This window comes from Barbus barbus (genome assembly GCF_936440315.1).
Source record: "Barbus barbus genome assembly, chromosome: 7".
Classification (NCBI taxonomy): Eukaryota; Metazoa; Chordata; class Actinopteri; order Cypriniformes; family Cyprinidae; genus Barbus; species Barbus barbus.
Window position 1 is genome coordinate 3,147,856 of NC_136735.1, and position 22,576 is coordinate 3,170,431.

The window sequence follows — 22,576 nt, forward strand, 5'->3', positions numbered from 1 at the left end:
GAGGCTCCAGTCAATAAAGACAGATCAATGTAAGTAAAGTAAGAGTTGTGAAAAGAGTCACTTTTATTTGCATATCACTTTTCACATTCAGTGCTGTTTCAAAGCAGCTTTACAATAAAACACACATTAATGTATAAATACACAAGTGACAAACTGTGGAAAGTAAGGAAAAAAGAAAAAAAAAAACATGTTTACGCATCAGAAGAAACAATCAGACTCATCTGGAGGAAATGGTTTTCCTCTGACATTACAGTCAAGGTTAATTTGCTAAACATGATCTGTTCACACAGTACGAGTGTCATTTGATGATCAGTGTTTGTTTCAGACGCCGAATACTGAACATCTCAGACTCCTTTAAATGAATCAGTTCCTGACACACATTCTCTGCTGTGGAGATGATGAAGGTGATGATGAAGAAGATGATGATGATGAAGATGATGATTGTGTTGTCCCTGTTGCTTCTGGAACATCTGCGTATAAAACAACAAGATATGCAGGTCCTGCAGTTACACACTGCTGTAGCTTATAGAAACTGTTGAATCTAGACAATGGAAACAGCTATTTGCAATGCTGACAGAAACAATGCAAGCTGGAAAATGAATGTGAAATGAAATAAATATAACAATATTGAGCAGTTATTTAAAGACTGATATTAAGAATAAAGCATTATCCCACTTATACCATGGTAATTTTCCAGCACTGAAGAGTTAAAGCTAAATATATTTACAGCTCATTAGCGCTAGCATTCTGCCCGCTTCAGATCAGACACAGAGATGAAACAGTGCAGTATAAGATCACACTTATTTGAATTAATTATAGCATTTATTGTAATTATCATGAGAGAGGCTGTGAGTGTGAGTTACCTGCGTCTGTGCGTCTCTCTCTACAAACAATGAAGCTGTGTTTAATTACTGTAAAATTAGCAATTTTACCACCTCGATGCTGAGGAATATAATGTAGAGATCTCAGTATCTAGACTATTGTATCTCTAGATCTCTGAGTGTATGTGTGTGTGTGTTTGGGTTTGTGTGCATCAATTAAAGTAGGACATTAGAACTGTGAGTAAACTGACTTGAAACTTGTGCATTAAACGGTTTTAATGCATACCTGCTGGCCAATCAGAATGCAGTATTCAGACAGACCATGGAGTAACATATTATAAGACACACTGTGATCTGCTGAATGGAATTTTGATTAGATTATAATTAATATGAAAAAAGTCATCTGTACCTGTAACGCTGATGAGGACTCGTGTGATGAAGCTCTTGTGTCCTTGATCAGACTGAACTCCACACCAGTATTCAGCTGAATGTTGTCGAGTCACATGACTGATGGTTCCCGTCAGGAGCTGCTGCTCTCTGTCATCATACAGCTGGATCTGTCCCTCAGCGCTCCATCTTCTGCTCTCCTCCACAGACGCCTCTTCAGCACAGAGATCAGATCCAGATCTCCTGCAGACAAACTTCACATCAGCACTGTGGGATTGTGGGTATCTGCAGCTGATGTTCACAGATGCTCCTGCAGCAGCTGATAGACTGATGCTCTTCTCACAACAATCAGCTGTTTGAGAGTCAAATCAAGTTCACATTAAACCACAGATTCATCAGTTCACCACAGAAACAAATGCATGAGTGAATGAAAGCAGCTCACTGTCTGTGATGTTCAGGTGAAACTCAGAGAAGATACTGTAGTCTTCAGAAACTCTGACTATAATCTTATATTCTCCAGAATCGATAACATTCAGTTCTCTGATAAACACACGTAAGAGACGAGCAGATCTGTCATCATGAACAGAGAATCGACCGACATGTGTCCATTCTGCTGCTCTGTCTGTGTTTATTAGAGTTAAACACTGATCTGCTCCAGTTTTACAGACGTATTTCTCATGGTTCTTGTACTGTATCTTATATTTGTAGTTTATAATGATGTTTCCTCCTGAATATCCTCTCATAGCACTGATCTTTTGACCTGCTGAACACAAACTCAGATATCAGATATCATGATGATGTTCCTTATCATTCTTAAAAGGAAATTAAACTTGATCATCATTCACTGACACACACAACACACAGTCCTGTGATCACTGGGTTCTTACGTTATTTTCTCCAGCTTTTGATTATTTGTCATTTTGTTCTCAGTGAACATATACAGTATCATTTTGCTGTCGGCACTATTTAAGACTATTTTCTGAGTGTTACAGCAGGAGGTTAAAAGGTTGTTGTTGGTGTCATTTATGAGATACACGTGTGATAACAGTAATTACAGTCAGTGTTGAGTACGGTGATGTTGAGTATGGAGATTATCATGGGTTTAAGCATCAGTTACTCACCTGTTAAAATTTTCAGATTCACTTCAGTGTATAAATCTTTTCCAGTTCTTTCAGTTCCACACCAGTACGTGTCAGAATCCTGTTCTCTCAGATCTCTGAAGGTCACAGTGAAAACTGCTGCTCTTGTGTCATCATACAGAGAGAATCTTCCAGAATCAACCCATTTATTTTTCTCTTCAGTCTTTATTTGGTATGTGCACCCAGACCACTGTCCTTTACAAAAATACTTTATATATGCTGTATATCCTTTATCATATCTGCATGTGATGCTGACTCCTCCTCCTGAATATCCTGTCACACTGATGGAGCTCAACACACCTACAACAAACCAGCATCAAAACACTTTAATATATTTATGAGACTACACAGAAATGAGTTAAAGGGGTCATGAACTGAGAAACCAAAATTTCCTTGGTATTAGTCTAAATGTTTTTAGACTTGGTGTTAGTCTAAAAACAGCTTAAGCCAGTCTGCCAAAATGACTGCTTATGGAATGCTCTACTCTATGATGTCCTAGTGTGGATAAGCACCACCTACACAGAAGATCATCAAAGCCTGCTTCTTCATCACTACCTGTTTAATCCAATCCACCAATTCTACATCACTGCCTGTTTAGCTCCGCCCACCAATTCTACATCACTGCCTGTTTAGCCCCGCCCACCAATTCTACATCACTGCCTGTTTAGCCCCGCCCCCCGATTCTACATCACTGCCTGTTTAGCCTCGCCCATTGATTCTACATCAGCAACTGTTTAGCTCCGCCCACCGATTCTACATCACTGTGTTTAGCCTCGCCCACATCACTGCCTTTTTAGCCCCGCCCCCCGATTCTACATCTGACTGTTTAGCCCCGCCCACCGATTCTACATCTGTGACTGTTTAGCTCCACCCACCGATTCTACATCACTGCCTGTTTAGCCCCACCCACCGATTCTACATCACTGTCTGTTTAGCCCCGCCCACCGATTCTACATCACTGCCTGTTTAGCCCCGCCCACCGATTCTACATCACTGCCTGTTTAGCCCCGCCCCCCGATTCTACATCTGTGACTGTTTAGCTACCTGTTTAGCCCACCAATTTGCACATGTAGTGTAAATACGAGCGAGGCGAATGCAGGGTCTATGCAGAAACCAAACGATAAAGATGCTCTGAAGACAACAAGACGCTGTGCAGTGCCAATTTGTGGAAACACAGTCTTCCTTCTGAACCCAACGTTAGGAAAGAGTGAATGAAGTTATTTTTAATGAAGATCCAGACAGCGCAGTAAGAACTCGGTCCTTTTTTCACTTCATTTTACAGCGGATTTGTTTACAAACAAAGACACAATTCAACGCAGTATTCTCAGAAGGACTGAAACTAAAATACAATGTTGTGCTGACTCTATTGGATCCTGCAGTAATGTCACAGTAACTGTTTTTATTACATCATCACAATTGCTTCAACAGATCATATTTTGAGTATTTTTAAATCAAGCAGTGTTCATCTGTGAAGGACATATGCTGTCAAACATGCACAAATATTAGCCAGTCACAACGGGTGTTTACTTCTGAGTCTACAATTGACCACACCAATTCAAACAGTGAGTTCTGATGAGGGGGGTTAAAAACAGGACAGAAAATAGCCAATTACCTATAAATTATGATGTTTTTGATGCAAAAATTTTGATAACATTATAAGTGGACCTCAGAGAACAGTACAAAAACAACAAAAAAACAGAGGCACTTCATGACCCCTTTAAACACTCTGTGGTGTTTTTAGTGATTTACTGTGAGTTGAATTTCTTACCAGGAATCACCAGCAGAGTGAAAGTCCAGATAATCTTCATTCTTCTCTCTTATTCAGTGATCTTCTCTGTTGTTATGTTGTTTATAGATTCACTTCTTCTGAAACTCTTGTTGTGTGTTCAGATGAGTTCTGAGTTTTCTTGGTCATGTCTTTAACATGAACCCCTGAATGTGTCAGAGACGCCCACTTCCTCTGATAGAGAGAGATGGTTAATAAAGAGGGAAGTGAAACTAGTTTGTCACAAATGCTTCACATGCAGTTATTATATTGTATAATATAATATATAAATATTATATCACATGCAGATATTTCCACAAAATTATTCTATTTTTTAAGGCTTAGTTTAACGATTTTTTATTTATTTATTTTTTATCAGAGATGCAATGTTTAATGTTTCTAGAGTTTAATGAAGTGTTTCTGTGCATCACATTCATTTCATAGATAGTGACAATGATAGTGAAAGCAGCAACAGCACCGGTTCCCATGGTAACTGTATAAGCAAAGTGTACATTTATAAACGAGGTGTCACTCACCTTTAGCTGTGTACAGATCCACTGATTATATATCATGATGATTGTTGATTTTTTTGTTATCTTTTTTCATGTGATCACTAGTAGATTCCTCCATAAGAAACATTAAAACATTTGAAAACAGTGTTTTGTTGATGACACTATTGTCACATAAAATACACACTTCATCTTGCAATCAGACAAGCATATTTTTACCACACATTGAATCTAGATGTTCCAGTCCAAAAAAGACTTATATAAATGAGGTCTGAACTATTAAAAGAACCAGGTCATTTTAATTTATGCATCACTTTTCACAGAAAATCACACATTAATGTCTTAAACTTTAAATACACAAGTGACAAACACACCAGAGATTCACTCAATCACTCTGAAGATCAAAACTGACCGACTGACAGAAATCTGTGAGATTGTACCTGTTACAGGAGACGCAGATGAGATCAGTGGAGATTCAGCTGATGAGAAAGATGATGATTATCTGAGTCTGTCTCTAAACATCTGTCTCTCACAGAAAAGGCAGTGTCAATAACAAGAAAATAAAATGTTTTCTTCTTACTTCACTTTCCTTTTCTCACAAACGCTGATGTCTTTTACACATTGTTGAAAAATCCGGAATGTTTCACAAGAAACCACAAAGTGGCAACTTGTGCTTTTCAGCAACTTTAAACTCTCAGGAAGAGTTTTAAGTAAATGTAAGCGATGATCCACGGCTAGGTGGATGAAATGATTTTAGCCAAATACATTCCTGATGCAAAGCAGAAAATCCTTAGCCATGCATAATCTCACTTATTATTATGGTTAGTTACATTATATGGGCTGTTAGAGATATAATTCTGAAGTAAAATAGAATAGTGCATGAATACACTCATCGTTTATTTTAATGAATTATAGTGAGCTGATGTTGTGGAGATCATCACAGGTTTGAGGGTCTCAGTTACTCAACTGTTAAAACTTTCAGCTTCACTTCAGTGTAGGAATCTGTACTGATAGTTATATCAACTGCACACTGGTACGTCCCAGAATCCCATTCATTCAGATCTCTGATGGTCACAGTGAAAACTGCTGCTCTTGTGTCGTCATACAGAGAGACTCTTCCACAATCAACCCGTTTATCTTTCTCTTCAGTCTTGATGAGATCAGAGCACCATCCAATCTTTGGTGTAACTGGATTCTGTACTTTACCAAAAATACTTCTCATTTGCTGTATATTTTTCCTCATATTTGCATGTGATGCTGACTCCTCCTCCTGAATAGTCAGGGTGGTGATGGCGCAGTGGATAAGACACATGCCTTTGGAGTGAGAGACCCGGGTTCGACTCCACTGTGAGACACCAATGTGTCCCTGAGCAAGACACTTAACCCCTAGTTGCTCCAGAGGCGTGCGACCTCTGACATATATAGCAATTGTAAGTCGCTTTGGATAAAAGCGTCAGCTAAATGAATAAATGTAATGTAAATGTGAATATCCTGTCACACTGATGGAGCTCAACACACCTACAACAAACCAGCATCTCAATACAATACTGTAGTTATATTAATTATGAGGCTTAAATGAGGCGAACGTTCCGATGCTTTCATAAGTTTCATTAGTTTCTCACCAGGAATCATCAGCAGAGTGAAAGTCCAGATGATCTTCATTCTTCTCTCTTATTCAGTGATCTTCTCTGTTGTTAGTAGATCCAGTTCTTCTGAAGCTCTCTATGTATTCAGATGAGTTTGAGTGTTTCTTTCCTGGTCACATGTTTAACATGAACTGATGAACTTCCTCTACATCGGCCACAGATAGATAGAGAGGGAGAGAGAATAATACATTTGGGAAGTGAAAATAAAATGATTGACACACATCCAAACAGTAGCGCTTTCTATGACAACTGTGAACGTTTCTGATTGTGTCACGAAGAACTCTCAAACAAGATAGATCCAATTGCAGCTTTTATTATAGAGTTCAAAAAGTAGTCAATATTGGGGCAAAAACAGAAACAGAAGCAAAAAGTAATCCACAGAGGAAACCACAAAAATAATAATCCAGCAACCAAACACACTGAGAACAGGGTATAAATCAAGGATGAACTGAGCATTAAAAGAAGTACAGCTGTGAATGATCAGACAATCATGAGTGCACGGGGTGATGGGAAGTCCAGACTGAAAAACAACAATCCTAAAGGAGTGCCCTCTGGTGGCTGACATGGGCCATCCAGCAATCCATCAGGAGAAAAATACCAAACACATCAGATTGAAACGAAAGTGAAACAAATAAATGAAAGTGTTGAGGATTGAGAGTCCAGCGGCTCCCTCTAGTGTTCAGATGATGTTCAGCACCACGGACAGCAGATCAGATTCAACACAAACACAGTAACACTCTGTCTAGCTGATTACATTACATTTCATTAAACATTATAATGCAGAATAACTGACCATCAGGAGCTGTTTAAATGAAACATAAATCAAATCATGAAGCAGTTTATGTAGGCAGACGTTATCTGCTGCTGAATTTGTAAGAACAAGAACATCAGTTACTGATGTGATGTTAAAATAATAACACTGTATTGTTATAAAGAACAGTCATCTTTTATTTTGTTCATAAATACACAATATATTGAGAAAATAACATAAATCCCTTCAGCAGGTGCAATGGTTGTGTTTACTGAGCAAATAAACTGAAACAGTCAATAACTAACATGTATTCACTGGCTCATAACTGCATGTAATGATAGACATTAATGTGAATACAGATCACTTTTGAAGGAACATTATCAGGACCGTCTGTGTCATTCAGACCCTCAGTAGATGATAATGACTGAAAGACATGTGGACTTCTGCGACGCTAAACTGTATGCTAAACTCTGTTAGTAGAATCAGAGGGGTTTGTGGGTAATCTTGGAGTATCATATATTGCATTAGTAGAATCAGAGGGGTTTGTGGGTAATCCTGGATGAGCATATATTGTGTTAGTAGAATCAGAGGGGTTTGTGGGTAATCCTGGATGAGCATATATTGTGTTAGTAGAATCAGAGGGGTTTATGGGTAATCCTGGATGAGCATATATTGTATTAGTAGAATCAGAGGGGTTTATGGGTAATCCTGGATGAGCATATATTGTGTTAGTAGAATCAGAGGGGTTTATGGGTAATCCTGGATGAGCATATATTGTATTAGTAGAATCAGAGGGGTTTATGGGTAATCCTGGATGAGCATATATTGTGTTAGTAGAATCAGAGGGGTTTGTGGGTAATCCTGGATTAGCATATATTGTATTAGTAGAATCAGAGGGGTTTGTGGGTAATTGTCTGTGATTGTCTTCTGTCTCCTTGTAATCACAATGATAATGAGAAACCTGGGAAGAGAAAGAGCTTTTACATATTTAATAATAATTCAGTCTTTCAAAAATCAGATACTACAATTAGTTCTTATACGTTTGATCAAAACAAACATATTTTTTAAAATCTCATTGATTCTACTGACCGTGTCACTGTTTGCTGGTGTCGTGTGAGATCTTTTGGATGAGGAATGAGCTTCTGTCAAAAATAAACAGATGAACAATTTTTTTTACGCATTTGGATCATATTACATCTCAATACATATATTATTTTCCTTCATACATGAGTCAACATGATCACATCTCTATGAATGTTAAAGGGGTCATCAGATGCAAAATACACTTTACATGTTTGAACATAAATGTGTGTTGGAAGCGTGTGTACACATCCATCCTATAATGATAAAAATACACCCAGTGTTTTTTATTTAAATTTTTTTAAATCCCTATTTTAAAATCCCATTTCTCAAAGCAGGCTGTTCTGAGGTTCCTGTCAGAATGACATACAGACCCCTCCCACGATAGTTGATTGACAAGGCCATCTTACCTTAGACCCGCCCTGAGTGAGCTGAGAGCTGTCTGCCATTGTGTCGACTCGGTGCAGGGGAAGACAAGATGTCTCCGATTAAGCGATTGAGGTGTTTTGTTGTTGGATGTAATAATAAATATAGCAGTCATCATTGACTCCCAACATCTGAGCTGCTGAAGATGCAGAGGATTAACGTTACTTTTGTTTTGAAGGGAATGCTCAGATAACGATCTTCATAAATCTGCCGATCTGCCTTTGGGGCAGTCTTGGCCTAATAGATAGAGAGTCGGACTTGTAACCCAAAGTTTGTGGGTTCGAGTCTCAGGTCTGGCAGGGATTGTAGGTGGGGGGAGTGAATGTCCAGCGCTCTCTCCACCCTCAATGCCATGACTGAGGTGAGACCCTTGACCAAGGCACCAAACTCCCAACTGAGCACCGCAGCATAAATGGCTGCCCACTGCTCCGCGTGCGTGCGCGTGCGTGTGTGTGTGTGCGGCGGTGTGTGTGTGTACTTGGATGGGTTAAACGCAGAGCACAAATTCTGAGTTTGTGCTCGGAATTTGAGTATGGGTCACCATAGCTACACATCCTTTCCTTTCCTGAATGCATCTATGTTCACACAAATCATTCGTGATCCAGCTTTATCTACAGAAGAAGTGAGTAAAAGGGTTTTTTATGAATCCTTACAAATCGCCTTTCCTAATAATGTAGTTAGCCAGTTTCGTAGCAGTTTACAATCTGATCGTCACTCCATGGAAGAGAGGGGCGGGGTCAGCAGAGCTCATTAGCATTAAAAGCAAAATGGACTAGAATGGCTCCCTGAAAACAGAGCTGATTTTGACATGATAAAAAATATATTTTTTACACTACCATTGAGAAATTTTAACCAAAGTATGTTATAGACTTTTCATTAAGACCATAAACATTCATATCAACTTGTGGAAAATGGGCATCCGATGACCTCTTTAATATACCAGCTTGAGCAGTGTAGGAAATATGCAAAATAACCTGTTAAAGAGAGTAAAAATGTAGGAGTGTTTAAAGGAGCAGGAGATTTACTGTGAGACTGATGCCTCCTCCAGTGAATCACGATCACTAACAGAATCACAGTGAAGATCAGAAGCAGAAGCACAGACACACTGATGATCAGAGAAGAGCCTGAAACACACCAGAGATTCACTCAATCACTCTGAAGATCAAAACTGACCGACTGACAGAAATCTGTGAGTTTGTACCTGCTACAGGAGACGCAGATGAGATCAGTGGAGATTCAGCTGATGATAAAGATGGTGATGATGATGTAGATATTCTGTGACTATTTGCCTCTAAAACACAGTAAAGCCAGAGTCAGTAAGATAGAGTGCTACATGCGGGTATTTTCTGACTCACAGATACTTCACTTCCGTTTAAAGATGCTGATGCTTTTCACACATTAATGAACCATCAGACGTGTTTCCTGACACACAAACCACAAACTGCCAACTTGAAATAAAAGCATAAGAGATGCTGGTTTGTGTTTCATCAGCACTGACCCGTGACGCTGATGAGGACTCGTGTGATGAAGCTCTTGTGTCCTTGATCAGACTGAACTCCACACCAGTATTCAGCTGAATGTTGTCGAGTCACATGACTCATGGTTCCCGTCAGGAGCTGCTGCTCTCTGTCATCATACAGCTGGATCTGTCCCTCAGCGCTCCATCTTCTGCTCTCCTCCACAGACGTCTCCTCAGCACAGAGATCAGATCCAGATCTCCTGCAGACAAACTTCACATCAGCACTGTGGGATTGTGGGTATCTGCAGCTGATGTTCACAGCTGCTCCTGCAGCAGCTGATAGACTGATGCTCTTCTCACAACAATCAGCTGTTTGAGAGTCAAATCAAGTTCACATTAAACCACAGATTCATCAGTTCACCACAGAAACAAATGCATGAGTGAATGAAAGCAGCTCACTGTCTGTGATGTTCAGGTGAAACTCAGAGAAGATACTGTATTCTTCAGAAACTCTGACTATAATCTTATATTCTCCAGAATCGATCACATTCAGTTCTCTGATAAACACACATAAGAGACGAGCAGATCTGTCGTCATGAACAGAGAATCGACCGACATGTGTCCATTCTGCTGCTCTGTCTGTGTTTATTAGAGTTAAACACCAATCTCCTCCAGTTTTACAGACGTATTTCTCATGGTTCTTGTACTGTATGTTATATTTGTAGTTTATAATGACGTTTCCTCCTGAATATCCTCTTACAGCACTGATCTTTTGACCTGCTGAACACAAACTCAGATATCAGTGTGATGATGGTGATATTCTTGATGAAGAACGACACTTCATCTTCTTTCATTTCCTCTTCATCACTGTATTTATACATTTGTTCTTTATCTTTGATCATTTTTGATTTTGTATTTAATTAAGATATCTGGTTGCTTACTCATTTTATAAGTGTAAATTTACACTGCTAAATAAAAAAATATAATTGACCTGTTATTGATTTTCTGATGTTTTTTAGAGGATTACAAGTACCCTACAAACCAGAGTAATTACAGTCAGTGTTGATTGTGCTGATGTTGTGGAGATCATCACAGGTTTGAGGGTCTCAGTTACTCACCTGTTAAAACTTTCAGCTTCACTTCAGTGTAGAAATCTGTAATGATAGCTCTATCAACAGCACAGTAGTACGTCCCAGAATCCTGTTCACTCAGATCTCTGAAGGTCACAGTAAAAACTGCTGCTGTTGTGTTGTCATACAGAGAAAATGTTCCAGAATCAACCCGTTTATCTTTCTCTTCAGTCTTGATGAGGTCGGCGCAGCCTGGATTCTTTCCTCTACAAAAATACTTTGCATTGTCTGTATATCTTCTATCATATCTGCATGTGATGTTGACTCCTCCTCCTGAATATCCTGTCACACTGATGGAGCTCAACACACCTACAACAAACCAGCATTAAAACACTTTAATATATTTATGGGACTACACAGAAATGTGCTTTCTTCAACTTTTCAACATCAAAATGAACTAAAGTTAAAGACTCTGTAGTGTTTTAGTGATTTACTGTGAGTTCAGATTCTCACCAGGAATCATCAGCAGAGAGAAAGTCCAGATGATCTTCATTCTTCTCTCTTATTCAGTGATCTTCTCTGTTGTTAGTAGATTCAGTTCTTCTGAAGCTCTCGATGTGTGTTCAGCTGAGTTTGAGTGTTTCTTTCCTGGTCACATGTTTAACATGAACTGATGAATGTGACAGACACCCACTTCCTCTGAGAGAGAGAGAGAGAAATAGAGAAAAAGAGAGTGAAAATATCCATTCTATACATGCTGTAAAAGTAGCAGATATTTGCAATAAGTGTAAATAGTAATTAGACGATATTTATAGGCTACTTATAAAAAAATGGCAAATTAGCATTGTCAACTTCATCTTTGTAGCCGATACTGACTCAGAAAACAGTTTAGTAATAAGTAGGCCTAAATAAAATGTGTTCTAGCTATTTTTCGCTAAACATTCATTGTCATTCCTTTAACCAGCAGGCTTTATGCTATAGCCTATAAAAGGCTCATTGTTTTAATATAGTACAGTTTAAGTTAATGTAATAGTTTAATTAATTGAATATAAACGTGCAATTACTAATGGCTTAAATGAGCAACTATAATAGCCCTTTAATGATAATAATAATAATAATAATAATACAAGGAAGGAATAACTGACAACGTGCCGTTGAATTACAGAAAGAAAAAAAAACACAAAGGTACCATCAGCACGTTCTTGTTTGGCTAAATTAATATGAGCTATTCTGTGTCCTAAGACTAGTTAAATTAGAACAAGTTCAATAAAACATTTTTATTATATTTCTACGGGCAGAGTAGAATAGCCAAACCAAAAAGAAACAAGGAAAACACAATGTAACATTCATAAAAGTGTACTCAATGGAATGAGCACAGGTGACTGGGGCTAGTTCCATCTAGTGGTCGCTGATGTTCTTAGGCTCAGCTGCGTGTGGATCGCGAGCTGTGTGTGTGTGGATTGGGCAACGCTAAACGGGCGGTACGAAAGTCTCAACATTCAAATGAATCACATAGAATCGACTCAGAAGAGAAGTGAATGAATGCACGTGCGTAGCCTGATCCACAAATGCACATTTTAATCGCTGCATGCACAAATTATGATAGTTAAATACAAACTATAACATTTGTATTCAAAAATAAGTCTCTATTTGAATAAACTGCTGAACATTGATGTAATTCTTAACTCTGCAGACACTGGCTGAAAAGCATTTGTTTCAGTGTAGTGATGCACATTTGCGAATTTTTCAATCGTTAAAAACGTTAATGAATTGCACTGGGCTTTGTTCATTGGTAGTTGTGTGTGTGGGCGTCGTGAAAGTCTCAAAATCCAAATGAACCGAACAAGATTAATGCAAACAAGATGTCAATAAATGCACGTGTGTCACCTGAACCACAAATGCACATATTCCTTTTTGCATGAGCAATTTATGATATATTAATGCAGATCACAACATTTTCATACACAAACATGTGTGTATTTGTTAAAATCACTGCATAAATATTTAATCCCGAATTCCACAGACTCAAATTGAAAGACATTTGTTTGTGGTTAGTAAGATACATGCATAAAATGTATGCAGTACATGGATAATTGTGCATGCATCTATTCATCATTTTGAGTCTAATATCATCCCATATTAGGTAGTGGTCGCTATAGGCATCTGCTCCCCGGTAAGCTCTAAAATCTTGCAGTGACCTGCGCCATTTACCATTAATGATGATGTGGTCGATTTGGTTGATGGTCCTACCAATAGGTGACTGCCATGTGAGCTTATGGATGTTCTTGTGTGGGAAGATGGTACCTGGTTGATGACCAGGTTGTTTGTGCAGAAATCAACAAGGTGTTCACCATTGTTGTTTCTTTCACCACATCCATATCTGCCCATTGCCCTCTCCTTGTTGGAATTGTCAGTTCCCACTTTGGCATTCATGTCACCAGTTAGGAGAAGAATGTCGTGTTGGGGTACCTTTGAAACTGCCATTTGCAGTTGTTCATACCAGTCTTCTTTGACCTCCTCCTCAGCCTTGTTGGTTGGTGCATAGCACTGTAAGATGGTGAGTTTACAAAACTTTGAGTTGAGGCATACTCGGATCAGCCTTTCACTTACTGGTTCCCACTCCAGCAAGGTTTTGGCCTTCTCTTTGGAGATTAAGATGGCTACACCATGTGTGTGGGTGTTCTCATGTCCAGAATGGAGGATGACAGACCCATCATGTAGGACTTGACAACCGGAGCTGGCCAGTGACTGTAACTTATCCCCAGGATGTCCAGGTGATACCTTTTCATCTCACTGAGGACTTGTGCTGTCTTGGTAGTCTCAAACATGGTTCGGACGTTCCATGCTCCAATGCGGATCTTGGTTTTAGGACCTAGTAAGCCCTCTTTCACATGCCTGACTTCCTTTCGGATTTCATCAGAGGTGGTCATACTGAGTTTGGGTGGCCAGGGTCTACTATGGGCCTGATGTCAGTAGGATTTCTCATTATAGTTTCTGTAACAATAGGTTTTTTACGTGGTGGCGCCACGCACAACCCCCAACCTGGAGGACCAGGTGCTGCCTTTCGTCTCTCTCCTCACCCAAGACCAGTCTGGTATGGTTGAACCTGCCAGGAACCATAGGCTCCCTCCAGCCTAGCTCTTAGGATCATAGAAGCACGCAAGCCTCTCCACCTCGACAAGGTCACAGCACGGGGAGAAGTGTGAGGTCTGGTGTCTGCAATTTACTCATAAATGAAGCCTGTTTGAGGAACCTGTGAAGAGAATGAGAAATCATTCACAGCTCTCAAGGTTCCCAGACGTCGCAGCAGGATTATGGTCATATTCATATAAAAACATTATTATCGAACACATTGATTTCACAAACCATTCACTGTTTTCTGTTCCAGGTTCAGGAAGTTTAGAGGCGAATATACTACATTAAATATAATATAGACTATATAAATTACTGTATAAAAGTGTAATAGTAATATAATACTATGTTTTAAAATATTGTTCAGATAAATTAATTTGTAAGCGGGGCAAAGAAAACTGTTCCTTGTGATTTCAAAAAAATGTTTTACTCTGAGCCTGACGCCTCTTGCAGAAACTCACGATCGCAAACACAAATCCAATGATGAGCAGAACCGGAATCACAGAAAGACCGATGATCAGAGACAAACCTGAGAGAACAGCAGATCAAAACATCAGACACTCTCAGCACAGTGAAATTGATAAATCATGAATATATAAATATATAAAAATAAAGCTGACTTGACTTGTCTCATCAAGATGCATTAACTAAGCCAGTGCTTGAAAGAAGAAAATCTAAACTTAACTTAGAAACAGGTTTATAGTATATCATTTGTTCACCAGATTACCAAAAAACAAAACAAAAAAACAGCTGATGATGGTCGTTCAAAATATGAGTTTAATGTATCTGGGTTACTCACCTGATATAATGGTCAGCTTCACTTCAGTGTAGGAGTCTATTCCTGATTGACCAAAGACACACCGGTATGTTCCCGAATCCAGCAGATTGAGATCTCTGATGGACACATTGAGAACTGCTACGCTTCTGTTGTCATACAGAGAGAATCTCCCAGAATGAACCCATTTATCTTTAGTCCCAGTCCTGATGAGTTCAGAGCACTTTAACTTCTGCCTTTTACAAACATACTTTGCATGTTCTCTATATTTATTTTCATATCTGCATGTGCTGTTGACTACACCCCCTGGATATCCTGTCACACTGATTGAGGTCAAGGTATCTACAAAACATAACCAAATACAATGCTTTGATATGTTCCTTATGAGGCTTGAATGAGACCAACACTGAAAGATTCTTACCAGGAATAATCAGCAGAGTGAAAATAATGATCTTCATTTTTCTCTTATTCATTTATCTTCTCTGTTGTTAGTAGATTCAGTTCTTCTGAAGCTCTCAATGTGTGTTTCAGGTGGTGTTTTTGTCAAGAAAACAATGAGATGCAAACTTCCTCCTCCTTTGTTTTCTGCTACCATATGTCACTGGTACAACTTAAACAGAGAGAGAGAGAGATCACAAAAACAATGCATTAAAAGAACAAACTGTACAGAGGAAAGCAGAACACACAACTGTTGACATATAAAGTGTCCTTGCTGCATGTTTTTCTGTGCACTCTACGCCTCATGAGTTCCTCTTTGTTTCCCTTGCGGCCTTTGATGGCAAAAAAACGTCATTAGTGACAAGAAGTAGTAAGTCAACACGCTTCTCACACTTTCACTTTACTTCCCTTGTCCTGTATTCAATAAAAGCCTCAAAAAGCAGTAGTAAAACTGTACAACAGAAGTCACTTATGCAATCAAAATGTGCTTAATATTGCACATGAAGTCATTTGCCCAAAAACTGTGGGCTTATGTGTATTATGATTTTAATCTGGATCCTGTTACACACAGATGAGACAAAGCTGTGAAGCGCTTTGTATTTGTTTTTATATTTTTCTGAGTCTGCTTGCTTGTCACTTAATAGTCAACGCACTTTTTCCTGTACTTCAGTTCAGTGCACAGCAGCTGCCTGGTCAACTATGTTCAACTATGCAAAATATATGGAGCTGCAAATCCATATGATAAGATGAGCCATTGCCTGCATTTCACATAAACAAACAAATAATGCACAAATGACATCAGTAGAATATAACCTACGGCTGCAAAAGCTGCAAACATCCTCTGAACTTTACAATATATCCACAAAAGTTAACATGTTTAATAAAATTCAATGACTGACTGTCTTCAATAAAAAGAGAGAGAGATTCCAGCAGCTCCCTCTAGAGTTCAGCACCAAGGACAGCGGCTCAGATTCAATACAGACACATTCTGTCCAGATGAGCCCTGTTCTCATCAACATGAAATTACAGTTCATATCTTTATAATTCTGAACAACTGAGCTTGAAGAGCTGTGTATGAAACTGAAACATTAATCAACAAATCATGAAGCAGTTTATATGGACAGACGTGAGCTGCTGCTGAGTTTGTAAGAACAAGAACATTAGTTACTGATGTGATTTCATGTTAAAATAATAACACTGTATTGTTATACAAACAATTATATTTTATGTTGTTCATATAGTTATATACAAATACACACAATTGTCATATTGCATTAGCATATTGAGAAATTTACATAAATTAAATCAGCAGGTAAAACGACAAAATGAAAAGGTCAATCACTAACATCTATTTACAGTAATCACTGGCTCATGCAAACTTTCACTGTTAAATGGTAGCATAAACAGTGTTCATAGAATCAGAGGGGTTTGTGGGTAATTGTGGAGTAGCATAGATTGTGGTAATAGCACCAGAGGGGTTTGTGGGTAATTGTGGAGTAGCATAGATTGTGGTAATAGCACCAGAGGGGTTTGTGGGTAATTGGGCAGTTTTGCAGTCAGGGTGAGGTCTGGTGTCTTTAATCTCCTCGTAAGTGTACAGCGTTTGAGGAACCTGATAATAAAATTAGAAATCAATTACAGATTTTGATGAAGAACATTCATTCAAACATTTATTTGTATATAAAAAAAAAAAAATAATTCACAAACCGCTTCACTGTTTTCTGTTCCAGGTTCAGGCACTTTAGAGGCTGAATCAGAGTCTGTAAAACAAATATACTACATTACATATAGTAATAATAACAACAATAATAATAATTCACATTTAATAATATATCAGATCTGAACATCACAGTGCATCGCCCAGGTGTGACCAGCAGCGGGAAACAACATCTTTCCATTCACTCCTTCCTCACACAACAATATCATTCACTGGCAAACAACTGTAAACATGATTATCATCAATAAATGACTCTGACAAACTTATAAAGGGATAATAAATGCCATGCAAAGGAAGCTGTGGAATTAGTTCCTTGAGATTTCAAGACAAACCCCACCTTTAGCTCGAGCCCGACGCTTCAAGCAGACAGTCGCTACACATGAAACGAGTCCAACGATGAGCAGAAGAAGAACCACAGACACAACGATGATCAGAGACGAACCTGAGAGAAAACACAACGAGAGACTGATCATATACCTGCAGGTAAATGAGAGAAGATGACTGAACGGATCACCAGAGTACCATTCGAGACAGACGGGGAAACCGATGTTCCTCTTTGTTACACTTGCTGCCTTTGAATGTAAAAAAAAAATAAAAAATCATATTATCAGGAAGTGTGAAATCAACACACTTCTCACCATAATCACTTTACTTCCCTTCTTGTGTGTTTAGAAAAAACCCTTAATTTCCACATTCCCTTTCATGGACTGATTCAGTTCTGACGAAACTGCAGAAAACACGCTCACACTTTAAAACACACTTCATTTTGCTCATGTTTAAGGAAATGATCAGAGTTTAACTCACCTGTACAGATGCTGGAAAACACGAGCAGAACGACACACATGCTGAACATTTTACTTTAATATGAGACCAAATTCTGTGACAAACGTTACAGTCTTTCTCTTCCGTACTGAGTGAAGAAATACTTCCCCTTCCCCTTTCTGTCTCTCTAACCACATCCAGCTTTAAACATCTTCACAATAATCAAGTTTTCATCCAGATTTTGTGCCGTTTTGTTATCGACAAAGAGATATTGAGATAGGAGATAGGTCACCATTGTTGAGGTTCACAAACTGATTCTTAATGTCTTGTGTGAGCCTAGCCACTAACATAGATGAAAATGTTTTCTAGACAAACTGTTTGGAAAGTCCTTTGTGTTAACTGACTATTTCAGAAGCACTTGTTCTTAGTATCACTTTTACTAAAATCATTATTAACTATTATGTTAACATGGTTACTTCAAACGAAAATAAATCAACATCTCAATCTTAGTTACTTCTTAATAAGATGTTCTGTAGATGTATGTCTGGTAATTAATAAGTGGAGCTGGTGATGTTGTTTTATCAAATTTTGAGACATTTAATGTATTTTATCTCAGTTGATTTCATCTAAGGCTGTGTCTGAAGTCAGTTGTAGTACTTCTTGTGTTTCTTTTTCTTCAGTGATTCTGTTTGTTAACTGCAGGTGTTCATCACTAATGCTCAATCAGCACTTAATTAATCACTTAATTACTTAAGTGCAAGTTTTTAAAACTTACATGGTTTAAGCCAAGGGGATTGCTTTATTCAAATGGTTTGAGTTACCCTAACTTGTTGGGTTTTGCAGTGCAGAGAGAAAAAGATCAATGAAACATGAACATGCTGCTCATGCAGTAAGAACATGAACACATCTAAATGAAGCACTACATGTACACACAAACCGCTCATATCATTTTGTGAATATGAAGAGAATTTTCTATTGAAGACAGTTTCTTATCAAAAGCAACTTAAAGTACATTATAACAACAAGGAAGGAAATATCTGGGGACTGAACCTTCAGTCTTCAACACAGATGTGGATTTCAGACCCTGCATGTACATTAAAACAATAAACACACATTTAATCTCTAAAGAGTCATCTAATATATGTATTCAAGTACAAGTAGAAGCACAATATTCATATATATAAGATATGCCGTGACAGACAGATGAACTGACCTGTTGAGGAGCTGTGCTGATCTGTGATTGTTTCTGTTCTTTCTGTGATTGTGATGCTGCTGGATCCTGGATTTTTCTCTGTTGTGCTGAAATATGACGGTGTGTTTAAAAAAGAGCTGATAGTTGAGCGTTCTGTGATCTTGTTATCTGATGGATGACAGAAAAGATCAACTTAACGATGCTGATTTAAATTTTCACACTAATTTTCATATAAATATACATATAATCTTTCATGTAATCTCTTACAAAAAATATTCTGAACACACTAGTCTATGTCTAAGTCTAAGCAAACAATCAACTCAACAGTCAGCTTACAAGATTTAGTAATTTCACACTTTCGATGACATCTAATAAAATTAATAACTTACCCTGTTTAACAATCAACAAAATCTCTGAATAGTCATCATAAATACTCCCCTCCACAGCACACCAGTATTGTCCCTCATCCTCTGTTCTCAGGTCAGTGATGCTGACGGTGAAAACTCTGGTCCTCTTGTCGTCAGTCAGAGAGAATCTCTTGTTTTTAGCTGGAGATCCTGATTTAACCATGATGTTTTTATTTCCAAAGTTACACTCGCCTTTACAAAAATACTTTGAATTTGATTCATATCCAGCTTCATATCTGCATCTGATGTCTATTCTCTCTCCTCTGTGTCCTGTGACTGTTTCTGCAGCACCAACAACAACTGAAAACAGAAACAGAGTTATATAGAGCTGTTATGTGTGAGAAAGAGATATCAGAACTGAATAATAATGTATATACTGTATATAATCATTGAATCAGCATGCAGTAAAAACATGAAAACATGTCAAAATCTGTACAAAAGACCTCTGTCTTAACTCACCTGTACAGATGCTGGAAAACACGAGCAGAACGACACACATGCTGAACATTTTACTTTAATATGAGACCAAATTCTGTGACAAACGTTACAGTCTTTCTCTTCCGTACTGAGTGAAGAAATACTTCCCCTTTCTGTCTCTCTAACCACATCCAGCTTTAAACATCTTCACAACAAACAAGTTTCCATCCAGATTTTGCGCCGTTTTATTATCGACAACGAGTTATGCGAAAAAAAAAACTTTGCGAAATTTGCTGTCTACTATGAAGGTTAATTTGGTGCAAAACAATGCATTCTGGGAGCCACAGATGAGTTTAATACTATGCTAGTACCCAGCATGCATTGCAGCATGAACTTTTTTTTTGATGGTCACCATTGTTGAGGTTCACAAACTGATTCTTAATGTCTTGTGTGAGCCTAGCCACTAACATGAATGAAAATGTTTTCTAGACAAACTGTTTGGAAAGTCCTTTGTGTTAACTGACTATTTCAGAAGCACTGGTTCTTAGAAACACTTTTACTAAAACAAGTATTAACTATTATATTAACATGGTTACTTCAGACAAAAAGAAATCAACATCTCAATCTTAATTACTTCTTAATAAGATGTTCTGTAGATGTCTGTCTGGTAATTAATACGTGGAGCTGGTGATGTTGTTTTATCAGATTTAGAGAGATTTAGTGTATTTTATCTCAGTTGATTTCATCTAAGGCTGTGGCTGAAGTCAGTTGTAGTACTTCTTGTGTTTCTTTTTCTTCAGTGATTCTGTTTGTTAACAGCAGGTGTTCATCGCTAATGCTCAATCAGCACTTAATTAATCACTTAATTACTTAAGTGCAAGTTTTTAAAACTTACATGGTTTAAGCCAAGGGGATTGCTTTATTCAAATGGTTTGAGTTACCCTAACTTGTTGGGTTTTGCAGTGCAGAGAGAAAAACATCAGTGAAACATGAACATGCTTCTCATGCATGTTTCCATCCAACTGGCCTTTTACTGATAAAATGGTGTGCATCATGACGTCATCCCTACAAAGACGAATTGTATTTTTTTGTAAGTTTTGGTGTATCGCAAAAAAAAGTTGCCCTTGAGCTGTTTCCATACATAATTTCTCCTATTGCGTAAATTATAGGCTAGCTGTTCTTCATCCATTTGAAACAAACAAACAAAAAAAGCCTATATTAAATTGTACAGGCCTACATAAAATATATTTTATTGAATATTTTAGACTAGATACAGGCCAGTGTTGACAATCAAGCAATGATCATAAACAGTTGCAGTTGTATTATTATAATTTTTCTGATTAATGTTTATAGGAAATATGAAAGTTCATTCTGGTTATTGTATTTCTCCTAACCAACGTTTTAACCGTTAACCGACAAGATTATGTTAAATTACAATTAAATTTAAATTGATAGGTGGCTTGACCCATTACAAATACCTAAATTAGTTTTCCAGGGATTCATTTTATACACTCAAAAGCAGAATAAACAACATGAAGCTGAGGATTCACGCACCATTGTTGAGGTTCACAAGCTGATTCTTGATGTCTGAGTCTAATTATTACCATAGACAAAAACTTTATTTGTGGACAAACGGTTTGGAAAATCTTTTATATTAACTGACTGTCACAAAACTACTTGTTCTTAGAATCACTTTTACTATAATCAATACAACATCCATTTAATCAGAGATTTGATACACAATGAGTCTATGTTCACGAACAGATTATTATCATTATTATCAAATAACAACCAATTACTGATCACTTTCTCTGGGTTTCTGAGTTGCACTTGCTCACAACAGCCAGAGAAAAAGAAAGAACACAGAAGTTAAGGGTCAAGAAAACTAAAGCAGACACTGATCTCTAACATGGTTACTTCAAATGAAACAACATCTAAACCTTAGTTAATTCTCAATCAGATCTTCTGGAGATGTCTCAGTCTGGTTATTAATAAGTGGAGCTGGTGATGCTGTTTGTGGAGTTGTTTAGATCTTGAGATTTAATGTATTTTATTTAAAAAAAAAAGCACAGCTGTGGATCATTCTGGTAACAACAAAGTATTAAGAATCAAATATGGAAACTTTTGAACGGGTACATTTTTATAAATTCAACTATTATTTTATGTTGTGGACTATAATGTCTTTTCTGTGAAATATCTTATTAAGGTCAGTACTAAATAAAACAACATGAATTGTGTATGACCCGTCTGATTTTGGTAAAATAAATAACATTCTGCAGATTCTGCAAGGTGTATGTTGCATCCAGCACAGTCCGAATGAAATGTCCCCATCTAAGTAAAAGGGAACTGTATGGGGACAACGTTAACAGGGACAATGCAGTATAACATTCTACAATTTCAAGTAGCCGATGCTCCACATATAGGCTTCCAGCCAAAGGCTAATTTGCAGCCCCAGTCTCAGGCTTTTTTAACAACAGCAAAACAATAATCACACAAAAACCAAACAAAAGCAAAATAAAAAAATAAAACTAAATAAATAAAAAGCTGAGACTGTGTACATCATCAGTGTTCACAAACTTGCTTTTATTTGAACCACTTTTTCACATTTCGTTGAAAAATGTTCAACTCTGTTTGTATTTTCAGTTCAACTGGCAGGCTGTTCCAAAGCAGTGTACCTTCAACT

At 37.8% G+C, this 22,576-nt stretch overlaps 3 protein-coding genes across 5 annotated transcripts; all 3 read right to left on the reverse strand.

The window, feature by feature from the left end:
- Window positions 1-36: 36 nt before the first annotated feature.
- Window positions 37-6,335, reverse strand: LOC306872285 (polymeric immunoglobulin receptor-like). Of its 3 annotated transcripts, XM_079420790.1 has the most exons (8): window positions 6,244-6,335; window positions 5,062-5,100; window positions 4,649-4,736; window positions 4,116-4,307; window positions 2,330-2,647; window positions 1,651-1,971; window positions 1,231-1,560; window positions 37-470 (listed from the first exon to the last, which is right to left on the reverse strand). In XM_079420790.1, the coding sequence occupies exons 4-8, from the start codon at window positions 4,153-4,155 to the stop codon at window positions 364-366; spliced, it is 1,116 nt and encodes a 371-aa protein (XP_079276916.1). In that variant the 5' UTR covers window positions 4,156-4,307; window positions 4,649-4,736; window positions 5,062-5,100; window positions 6,244-6,335; the 3' UTR covers window positions 37-363. The 3 variants fall into 3 exon arrangements, with proteins under 3 accessions (XP_079276916.1, XP_079276917.1, XP_079276918.1); XM_079420791.1 differs by lacking the exon at window positions 6,244-6,335 and having other exon boundaries at window positions 5,062-5,143; XM_079420792.1 differs by lacking the exons at window positions 4,649-4,736; window positions 5,062-5,100; window positions 6,244-6,335 and having other exon boundaries at window positions 1,651-1,968; window positions 4,116-4,304.
- Window positions 6,336-6,565: 230 nt separating this feature from the next.
- On the reverse strand, window positions 6,566-11,606 carry LOC306872271 (polymeric immunoglobulin receptor-like; the record flags this gene model as incomplete). Its single annotated transcript, XM_079420769.1, has 8 exons — window positions 6,566-7,979; window positions 8,108-8,160; window positions 9,550-9,648; window positions 9,726-9,815; window positions 10,023-10,352; window positions 10,443-10,763; window positions 11,102-11,422; window positions 11,567-11,606. 8 exons carry the CDS (start codon window positions 11,604-11,606, stop codon window positions 7,482-7,484), a joined length of 1,752 nt encoding a protein of 583 aa, XP_079276895.1. The 3' UTR covers window positions 6,566-7,481.
- A 4,174-nt stretch (window positions 11,607-15,780) lies between these two features.
- On the reverse strand, window positions 15,781-20,047 carry LOC306872412 (uncharacterized protein). The gene is made up of 6 exons (XM_079420944.1): window positions 19,936-20,047; window positions 19,459-19,776; window positions 19,091-19,237; window positions 17,453-17,557; window positions 17,106-17,158; window positions 15,781-17,010 (listed from the first exon to the last, which is right to left on the reverse strand). The coding sequence occupies exons 1-6, from the start codon at window positions 19,982-19,984 to the stop codon at window positions 16,786-16,788; spliced, it is 897 nt and encodes a 298-aa protein (XP_079277070.1). The 5' UTR covers window positions 19,985-20,047; the 3' UTR covers window positions 15,781-16,785.
- Window positions 20,048-22,576: the final 2,529 nt, after the last annotated feature.

Excerpts from the sequence above, each read along its gene's own strand:
- LOC306872285 (XM_079420790.1), bottom strand. The coding sequence starts at position 4,155 with ATGAAGATTATCTGGACTTTCACTCTGCTGGTGATTCCTG. Across the intron at positions 2,648-4,115 it reads CACTCTGCTGGTGATTCCTG|GTGTGTTGAGCTCCATCAGT; the intron begins GTAAGAAATTCA and ends GGTTTGTTGTAG. Across the intron at positions 1,561-1,650 it reads TCACCTGAACATCACAGACA|CTGATTGTTGTGAGAAGAGC; the intron begins GTGAGCTGCTTT and ends ACTCTCAAACAG.
- LOC306872412 (XM_079420944.1), bottom strand. The coding sequence starts at position 19,984 with ATGTTCAGCATGTGTGTCGTTCTGCTCGTGTTTTCCAGCATCTGTACA. Across the intron at positions 19,238-19,458 it reads TTTGTTGATTGTTAAACAGG|ATAACAAGATCACAGAACGC; the intron begins GTAAGTTATTAA and ends GTCATCCATCAG. Across the intron at positions 17,011-17,105 it reads GAACAGAAAACAGTGAAGCG|GTTCCTCAAACGCTGTACAC; the intron begins GTTTGTGAATTA and ends TTTTATTATCAG.